Source organism: Mirounga angustirostris, unplaced genomic scaffold (genome assembly GCF_029215605.1).
Source record: "Mirounga angustirostris isolate CCGP_5_RB_7025 unplaced genomic scaffold, mMirAng1.0.hap1 SCAF_9, whole genome shotgun sequence".
Classification (NCBI taxonomy): domain Eukaryota; kingdom Metazoa; phylum Chordata; class Mammalia; order Carnivora; family Phocidae; genus Mirounga; species Mirounga angustirostris.
Genome location: NW_026991717.1, coordinates 144,493,121 through 144,503,892, shown reverse-complemented (window position 1 = coordinate 144,503,892; position 10,772 = coordinate 144,493,121). Strand labels below are relative to the sequence as shown.

Below are 10,772 nucleotides of genomic sequence, written 5' to 3'. Positions count from 1 at the left end.
GTAGATGATGAAAGAAGGGAGTGCAGTGGTTGGCAACATTTCTTGTTCACACCCAGGCTACATGATGCCAACTACAAAAGTAACTTCAGCCCCCCGTGCCTTCAGCTGAGAAGGGAACCACACATGCTGCCAAAGTCCGGAAAAGAACAATAGAGGATTAGAGGGAAAAACCACAATCGAGGATTAGAGGCAACAATCCCTGGGTCTTACCATGTAGTCAGCAGTACATTCTGTTCTCACCAGCTGGTGTAAGAAAAAATACAAACTTGTAACTCACCAATCATCACATGGAATACTAGGGAATGTTTTATTCAGTAAGCTCAAAGGAAGCGTCAAAGCAAAAACCGAGGAGGATCAAATGACTTGCAAATTAATGGCAAACCAGAATAAGACATGTGCTAGGACATACAACATTAAAAAACCATTATTTTCAACACCTCTAACATATAATTTGCAATGTCTACCTCCACATGCCAAGGAAGCAGGAAGCTGTGTCTCCACAGTGAGGGATGGGGGTAATCCATAGAAATTGACCCAGCAGTACCATGGGAGATGGAATTGGTAAAGGAGTTAATTGTATTATAACTGTATATCATATATTAAAGTAATTGGAGAAAAGATTGAATGTGTTGAATATGAGGATACCTCTAGGTTGAACTCCCTTCCCATGTCCATGTGAGCACTCATGCACATGGCCCACCCACCTATCCCACATCCACCCCAGCTGAACTGATGTGAAGGTCACCCACTGCCACACCCTGTGACTGTGACATAATCCCCACAGGTGCCCCCCAGGTGTAGGGTGCTGGCAGTCTGAGGCAGCCCTCTGTTCTGTCAGATGCTCTAGACCTGGCCCTCACTCAGGATCCTCCCTTTATCCATTCTTGCGGCAGGTGTCCTTGAGCAGGGGCATGAGGCTGGCAAAGGGCCAGGTCACCATGAGGGCACTCCTTTTGCTGCTTGCACTCTGGGCAAGGCTGGCTCCTGTCCAGGGTTCTCAAGGCCGTCCCTCATGGCGCTACATCTCCTCTGAGGTGATCATTCCCAGGAAGGAGTTGCACCATGGTAAAGGCGTTCAGCTGCCAGGCTGGCTGTCCTACAGCCTTCATTTTGGGGGTAAGAGACACGTTATCCATATGCGGCGCAAGAAACTGTTTTGGTCCAGACATCTGCTGATGATGACTCAGGATGACCAAGGAGCCTTGCAGATGGACTATCCCTTCATCCCTCCAGATTGTTACTACCTTGGCTACCTGGAGGAGATTCCTCTTTCCATGGTCACTGTGGACACGTGCTATGGGGGTCTTGAAGGTATCATGAAGTTGGATGACCTTACCTATGAAATCAAACCCCTCAGCAATTCCCGAAGGTTTGAACACATTGTTTCTCAGATAGTGGCAGACAGCAATGGAAAGGGACCTACGTATAAATTGGGACATAAGGAGGTTAGGGACCTCCTATTCTCTCAAGCAAATGCCAGTGTTGTCCCCAGGATCTCTAGTAAGATGTATTCATCCCATCATGGAAATGTGAAAGCACTTGCCCTAAGTTCCAGGTCAATGTATACTGTGTTCAACAACGTGTCAAAATGTGCCCAATTCCTGGTAAGGATATGTAGTTTAATTGACTCATTCTTTCAAGCTATTGATGTAGGTTATTATATTTCATCCATGATCATTTATAATCAGAGAGATCCAGCTTCCATGGGCAATTACCACGTGACACAGAATCCATACACTCGACATTATGAGCGTAACGTGTTTCCACATCTTCAACCACATTCATCTATAATCATGATTAAAGAAGGGCCACAGGATTCTGTTTATGAACCCGTCTTACATGGTGTATGCAGAGATAAAAACCTCATCATGGTTGGTTACCTAGGCAGACAGTATTTATTTTTGTCTATCACAGCAACACAAAAAGTGGGAAGAAATTTTGGTTTATACTATGATGATTTATACTGTTTTTGCCAGAGAAGGTCCACTTGCATTATGAAAAGATCACCTGGTCTGACAGATTCCTTCAGTAACTGTTCCTTTAAGCATATGCAGCAAATAGTAGTTGGTCAGACACTCGAGTGCATGTACACAACCAACATTGTGTATTCAAATAAAAGCCTAACCCATGATCGTTGTGGAAACTACATAGTAGATCAAGGTGAGGAGTGTGACTGTGGCTCCTTCAAGCAGTGTTACAGCAACCCCTGCTGTACCAGTGATTGTATCTTCACTTCTGGCAGTAAATGTAATATAGGCAGATGCTGTACAAACTGCACTTATTCCCCTGCTGGGACACTGTGCAGGCCAATCCAAACTATATGTGATCTTCCAGAGTACTGCCGTGGGGAGTCCTTGGCATGCCCTGATGATTTCTATATGCAAGATGGAACCCCGTGCACTGAAGAGGGCTACTGCTATCATGGAAATTGCACTGACCGCACTGTGCACTGCCAAGAAATCTTTGGTAAAAATGCTGTGAAAGGTGCAGATGTCTGCTATACCATAAATATTAGAGCAAGTAGATATGGACACTGTAGAAGAAATGCTGTGAAATTGAGGAGTATTGCCTGTGCCCCAGAAGATGTGCAGTGTGGAAGGCTGCAGTGTGGTAATGTCACACATCTCCCCCGGTTGCAAGAGCATGTGGGATTCCATCAGTCTCTCATCTCAGGGTTTTTGTGTTTTGGGCTGGACTCACATCGCTCCACAGGAGCAAATGATGTTGGTCATGTGAGACCTGGTACACCCTGTGCTCCTGGAAAGTTCTGTAGCAATACCTACTGCAATGGCACTGTGGCTCAGCTGAATTATGACTGTTTACCTAAGAAATGCAGTCACAGGGGGATTTGCAACAATAATAGGAACTGTCATTGCCACGTAGGTTGGGAACCTCCGCTATGCATTGATAGAGGTGCTGGTGGGAGCATAGACAGTGGACCCCCTCCAAGTAGAATGCGGTCAGTCAGGCAAAGTGATGAATCTGTGATATATCTGAGAGTGGTTTTTGCTCGCATTTATGCCTTAATAGCTGCATTCCTCTTTGGCGTTGCCACAAATGTAAGAACTATAAAGACAGTTAGAGTTAAGGAAGAGAATTTTGGTGAAGCTTATCCTGAAATCAGTGTCCAGACCCATAACCAAAAATAGGCAATTCACAAGAGTATGAGTGAAACTACAGTAAGGAGTGGCAAAGCTGACATCCACGTTTCCATGGGTCTGCAGAAGACACAGTGGCCCCACACATATCACCTGACACACTAAGTCTGTGATAGGTCACTGACCAGAACTCTGAAATAAATTATGAAAAGCACACGTGCTGGCCTTTATATATTTTTGTAAGACTGTAAGAGCCCACATTGATGATGTAATGTATGGGGATTAACATAAGAATAAAAAAAAAAAAAGAGCCCACATCGAGCCCAAGACATTGTCCAGAGTACCTGAGTCAGCATCTGGGATTGGGCTGAGGTGCCTGGGTGCAGAATTAAGGGGAGTTGCCACAGGATCCTGTAGAGGCAAATTCTTGACATTTCTCCAAAAGAGTGCTCATGAACACTGAGGTTTTTCTCATTGTCCAGGTAATCTCTCATTCTCCAGTCCCAAAAAGGGTTCAGGACAATGGAGGGCTACTCCCCACCCATGCTGCCTATTCCAAACTGGGGTGGCTGTGGGCAGTAGGGGAGGGTGACTGGGGTGTGATCCCACCTAGTGCAAGCTTTGCCACACTAGAGAGCATGATTCTGAATATGGGAAACTGAGGCCTTGATCCTGAATGTTGCATCCCATGAAATCAATCATAAAGTTTGGAAGAAGAGACCATTGATGATTCTGACATTCATTTGGAGCCCTAGGAAATTTCATCCCTACCTGTCATTTTGCTCTGCATTTCAGGGTGCTGAGGAGTGACAGTTGCTGTGCAGGTGTGGTGAGAAAATCAACTTGTTGTTCTGAGCTGTTGCCTGGGCATGGGGCACAGAGTCCCATGCACACTCACCTCCCATCACCCTTAGATAAGTGCCTGCCTGGGATTCCCACTCTGGTTCTCCCAGGCACCTTTTCAAATAACCAGGCAGTGGTGAGCCTGTGAAGCATTATGGACCTCAGCCCTATCCGCCTCCTATGTAATTAGGTGCTTACTACCCTATTCTCTATCTCCTGCACCCTGGGGACCTTGGATGGAGTCCAGCCCTTCCCTAGGTCATTGTTCCCCCTTGCTTCTGGGATCTGTTCATCAAAAAATCTGAGACTCCACTTCCATTGTGGGGTGTACTGAAACCCCACCTTCAGTCAGAATGGCCATGTGGGTCTCACGTCCCCAGAGTGGGAGCTCAGATGCCGAGGAAGCCACCTGTTAACACAGTGTGGGCGAGTTATACCTATTCCTTCAGTAGGATATAGTCTGCATGTTCTTAATTCAGTACAGCAGCTGTGGGTCCCCAACACAATTGTTCACAAGGATGTGTTTGATAACACAGCCAAGGCCCCCGATAATGTCTTGGAGCTGAGAATGGCTCACTCACTTCCTCACCAAGACCCTTAAGACTCTCTGGGAAGGAGCTGCTGCTTGGTGATGGTCTGTAGCTTTGCTTGGGCTGATGCCAGGTGGTGCCAGGAAGACCCACCCTAAATTGCCGATGCTGTGAAAGGTCAGACTCTTGGCCAAGACCAACCAGTAGGAACCAGTCTGGGGGGCCCCAGATCTGTGTACTTCCTATTTGTCTCTACAGAAGACCGAGCTAGGTGTCGGGTCTGGTTGAGATGGGCTATAATCATATGGGACTGTCCAGGGTTGACAACAGGGGAGCTAATGTGGACAGTAGGGCTCTGCCTCTCTCCCCAGGAAGGGACCTCAGGTGGAGCCTATTTAGTCCTAGGAACCAAGGACAGTGTCCCTAAGTTAGTGCCAAAAGGGAGACCAGCTGCTGGACACACCGTGTGGCAGCTGGGAATCAGGTGTATAGCTTAGAACAACAGCCCTAGCCCATGACAGTGGCAACTCTATCAGGAGCATCATGGCAGCCTGGGTGGAGAACATGGCCAAGGCACGCATCCCTTGTGGATGCAATCCTTGGTACTGTCACCAATCATCCCCAACCTCTCAGGGGTTGAGAAGAACACCTCAGTGCAGAAAGACACCACACATGAGTTGAGGAAGAGACAACATCCATCCCTGGCATTCCCTGTCACCATATACTGTATCAACATGTCCAAGGACCAGCATGGTTGAGACACAGAAATAGGTAACTACACCATCACAGAAATGCAGGGTTTCCTGGAATTATTTGTCCTCAAGGAGAGAGACAAGGACATTGATTCACTCTTGTGAGTCTTTGGAAATGCCTGTACACTCTTGCTTACAGCACCTGTCATGTGCCCACTGCCTGGGGTAGGCAAAATCCCCCAAATTCAACCTTCATTGAGAACCCTGAAGTACTACAGGTCTGTTTTCTTAGGAACATCTTGGAGGAAGCTACACACTTGTCACTGCTCCCAAAGTCAATTCCAAGCACACCAAGCCACCAGGGCAGGAGATGCAGACCAGATAAAAAGGGGAGGTGAACTGGGGGGCGGAGCAAGATGGCGGAGGAGGAGGAGACCTGGATTTCATCTCCTCTCAGGAATTCAGCTGGATAGGGATCAAACCAATCTGAACACCTACAAACTCAACAGGAGATCGAAGAAAAGAATAGCAACAACTCTCTGAACAGAAAAGCGACCACTTTCTGGAAGGTAGGACGTGCAGAGAAGTGAATCAGAGGCGATATTCGGGAGGATAGACGGCGGGGGAGGGGCCTCCGTGGGCCGCTACTGGCAAGTGATAGAGCCGCGGAGCACAAAATTGGAACTTTTAAAAGTCTGCTCCACTGAGGGACGTCACTCCGGTGGCTAAGCGGGGGGTGGAACCCTCACGGGACAGTGTGGTCTCAGGACCCTCAGGGTCACAGAAAGACTTGGGGTGCCTGAGTGTGGCAGAGCTCCCAGGTAACAGAGCAGGGAAGCCGGCTGCAGAGGCGGAGCCCAGGCGCGGGCTCTCAGCTCAGGGTTGCCATAAACTGTGATCCGCGGCACAGTCGGGCCACTGCTCCTCCAGCAGGGACCCAACAAGGGGCAGATCTGGAGAGACTCACCTTCCTCCCCTGGGAGGAGTGGCGCAGGAGTGCACTGCAGGGATCTACTGGGTTTGGAGACTCCACCTGGGGTCGGGTGCCAGAGATAGAAACGCGCGGTCACAGGCCGGGTGAGCACGGAGTGCGGGCGGAGACCGGGGAACTGGGAGTGACTGACTGCTTTTCTCTGGGGGCTCAATGAGGAGCGGGGCCCCGAGTTCTCGGCTCCTCCGGGGCGGAGATTGGGAGGCCGCCATTTTCACTCTCCGCCTCCAAAGCTTTATGGAAAGCTCACAGGGAACAAAAGCTCTGGAGAGCAAACCGAGCAGATTACGTAGCCCAGACCGGGCAAGGGCGGGGCAATTCCACCTCCAGCAAAGACATATGGAAACCACAGCAACAGGCCCCTCCCCCAGAAGATCAGCGAGAACAGCCAGCCAAGACCAAGTTTACCGATCAATGAGAACGGCAGAACTCCAGCACTAGGGGAATACTACACATAGAATTCATGGCTTTTTTACCATGATTCTTTAGTCTTTCAAACTTAAATTTTTTTTAACTGCCTTTTTTTCTTTTTTTTTGAATTTTTCTTTTTCTCTTTTTCAACCAACATCTTATCAATCCCTTTTTTAAAAAAACATTTTTATTTTTCATTTTTAGAGTCATATTCTATCCCTTCATAGTAGTTACCCGTATTTTTGGCATATATATATAAGTTGTTCTCTCTTTAAAATTTTGAGATAGTTTCTTCTAACAGATCAAAATATACCCTAAATCTCTAGTATATGGTTTTTTTCTACTCCCCTGCCTAATCACATTCTCTCCCTTTTTTTTTCTTTTTTCTTTTTTTAAATCCTCTTCTTTCTTTTTTCAAACAACTTCTCATCAATTCCTTTAATAAAATTTTTTATAATTTCCATCTTTGCAGTCATATTCCATCCCTTCATCATATCAACCCTTGTTTTGGTATATATATAAATTTTTCTTTCTTTAAAATTTTGGGAGGCACTTTCTTCTAAAAGACCAAAATACACCGCAAATCTAGTGTGTGGCACTGATCTATATACCAGCCTGATCCTATTTGATCACATTCTGGTTTTTTTTGTTGTTGTTGTTTTGTTTTGTTCTGTTTTTGTTTGTTTTTATCTTTATCTTTTTCTTTTTCTTTTTTCTCTCTTTCCCTTTCTTTTCCCACTGCTTCAGGTCTTTTCTGATTTGTTTAGAGTATATTTTCTGGGGATGTTGTTATTCTGCTAGCATTTTGTTCTCTCATTAATCTATTCTCCTCTGCACAAAATGACAAGACGGAAAAAATCACCTCAACAAAAAGAACAAGAGATAATACCGACTGCCAGGGACCTACTCAATACGGACATTAGTACGATGTCAGAACTAGAGTTCAGAATCATCACTTTAAAGATACTAGCTGGGCTTGAGAAAAGCATGGAAGTTATTAGAGAAACCCTTTCTGGAGAAGTAAATGAACTAAAATCTAACCAAGTTGAAATCAAAAAGCTATTAATGAGGTGCAATCAAATATGGGGGTGCTAACTGCTAGGATAAATGAAGCAAAGGAGAGAATCAGTGATATAGAAGACCAAATGATGGAAAATAAAGAAGCTGAGAAAAAGAGAGATAAACAACTACTGGATCATGAGGGCAGAATATGAGAGATAAGTGATACCATAAGACGAAACAACATTAGAATAATTGGGATCCCAGAAGAAGAAGAAAGAGAGAGAGAGGCAGAAGGTATAATGGAGCAAATTATAGCAGAGAACTTCCCTAATTTGGGGAAGGAAACAGGCATCACAATCCAGGAAGCACAGAGAACCCCTCTCAAAATCAATAAAAATAGGTCAACACCCCGACATCTAATAGTAAAACTTACGAGTCTCATAGACAAAGAGAAAATCCTGAAAGCAGCTCGGGAGAAGAGATATGTAACCTACAATGATAGAAACATTAGATGGGCAACAGACCTATCCACAGAGACCTGGCAGGCCAGAAAGGATTGGCAGGATATATTCAGAGCACTAAATGAGAAAAATATGCAGGCAAGAATACTCTATCCAGCTAGGCTGTCATTGAAAATTGAAGGAGAGATAAAAAGCTTCCAGGACAAACAAAAACTAAAGGAATTTGCAAACAGAATACCAGCCCTACAGGAAATCTTGAAAGGGGTCCTCTAAGCAAAGAGAGAGCCTAAAAGCAACATAGACCAGAAAGGAACACAGACAATATACAGTAACAGTCACCTTACAAGCAATACAATGGCACTGAATTCCTATCTTTCAGAAGTTACCCTGAATGTAAATGAGCTAAATGCCCCAATCAAAAGACACAAGCTATCAGACTGGATTAAAAAACAAGACCCATAGATATGCTGTCTGCAAGAGACTCATTTTAGAACCAAAGACACCCCCAGATTGAAAGTGAGGAGGTGGAAAACCATTTACCATGCTAATGGACACCAAAAGAAAGCTGGGGTGGCAATCCTTATATCAGACAAATTAGATTTTAAACCAAAGACTGTAATAAGAGATGAGGAAGGACACTATATCCTACTTAAAGGGTCTATCCAACAAGAAGATCTAACAATTGCAAATATCTATGCCCCTAACATGGGAGCAGCCAATTATAAAAGCCAATTAATAACAAAAGCAAAGAAACACATTGACAACAATACAATAATAGTGGGGGACTTTAACACCCCCCTCACTGAAATGGACAGATCATCTAAGCAAAAGATCAACAAGGAAATAAAGACTTTAAATGACACACTGGACCAAAGGGACTTCACAGACATATTCAAAACATTCCATCCCAAAGCAACAGAATATACATTCTTCTCTAGTACCCATGGAACATTCTCCAGAATAGATCACATCCTAGGTCACAAATCAGGTCTCCACCAGTACCAAAATTTTGGGATCATTCCCTGCATATTCTCAGACCACAATGCTTTGAAACTAGAACTCAAACACAAAAAGAAAGTCGGAAAGAACTCAAGTACACGGAGGCTAAAGAGCATCCTACTAAAGAATGAATGGGTCAACCAGGAAATTAAACAAGAATTACAAAAATTCATGGAAACCAATGAAAATGAAAACACAACTGTTCAAAATCTTTAGGATGCAGCAAAGGCAGTCCTAAGAGGAAGGTATATAGCAATACAAGCCTTTCTCAAGAAACAAGAAAGGTCTCAAGTACACAACCTAATCCTACACGTAAAGGAGCTGGAGAAGGAACAGCAAATAAAGCCTAAACCCAGCAGGAGAAGAGAAATAATAAAGATCAGAGCAGAAATCAATGAAATAGAAACCAAAAGAACAGTAGAACAGATCAACGAAACTAGGAGCTAGTTCTTTGAAAGAATTAACAAGATTGATAAACTCCTGGCCAGACTTATCAAAAAGAAAAGAGAAAGGACCCAAATCAACAAAATCATGAATAAAGAGGAGAGATCAAAACCCACACCAAAGAAATACAATTATAAAATCATATTATGAGCAACTATATGCCAGCAAATTAGAGAACCTGGAAGAAACATTTCCTAGAGATGTATCAACTACCAAAACTGAACCAGGAAGAAATAGAAAACCTGAACAGACCTATAACCACTAAGGAAATTGAAGCAGTCATCAAAAATCTCCCAAAAAACAAAAGCCCAGGGCCAGATGGCTTCCCAGGGGAATTCTACCAAACATTTCAAGAAGAATTAATACCTATTCTTCTGAAACTGTTCCAAAAAATAGAAAGGGAAGGAATGCTTCCAAACTCATTTTATGAGGCCACCATTACCTTGGTCCCAAAACCAGACAAAGACCCCATCAAAAAGGAGAATTACAGACCAATATCCCTGATGAACATGGATGCAAAAATTCTCACCAAAATACTATCTAATAGGATCCAACAGTACATTAAAAGGATTATTCACCACGACCAAGTGGGATTTATCCCTGGGCTGCAAGTTTGGTTCAACATCTGCAACTCAATCAATGTGATACAATACATTAACAAAAGAAAGAACAAGAATCATATGATCCTCTCAATGGATGCAGAAAAAGCATTTGACAAAGTACAGCATCCTTTCTTGATCAAAACTCTTCGGAAATTAGGGATAGAGGGTACATAGCTCAATATCATAAAAGCCATCTATGAAAAACCCACAGAGAATATCATTCTCAAAAACTGAGAGCTTTCCCCCTAAGGTCAGGAATGCGGCAGGGATGTCCACTGTCACCACTGCTATTCAACATAGTACTAGAAGTCCTAGCCACAGCAATCAGACAACAAAAGGAAATCAAAGGCATCCAAATTGGCAAAGAAGAAGTCAAACTCTCACTCTGTGCAGATGACTTGACACTTTATGTGGAAAACCCAAAAGACTCCACCCCAAAACTGCTAGAACTCATACAGGAATTCAGTAAAGTGGCAGGATATAAAATCAATGCACAGAAATCAGTGGCATTCCTATAGACCAACAACAAAACACTTATGAAAGAAATTGAAGAAAACACAAAAAGATGGAAATATATTCCATGCTCATGGATTGGTAGAATACACATTGTTAAAATGTCTATTCTACCCAGAGCAATCTATACCTTCCGTGCCATCCCGATCAAAATTCCAATGACATTTTTCAAAGAGCTGGAACAAA

General features: G+C 43.9%; 1 protein-coding gene across 1 annotated transcript; it reads left to right on the top strand.

Moving 5' to 3' along the window:
* Positions 1-911: 911 nt before the first annotated feature.
* Positions 912-3,149, top strand: LOC135361666 (disintegrin and metalloproteinase domain-containing protein 21-like). Its single transcript, XM_064571763.1, has one exon. The coding sequence runs from the start codon at positions 912-914 to the stop codon at positions 3,147-3,149; it is 2,238 nt and encodes a 745-aa protein (XP_064427833.1).
* The last annotated feature ends 7,623 nt before the right edge of the window (positions 3,150-10,772 follow it).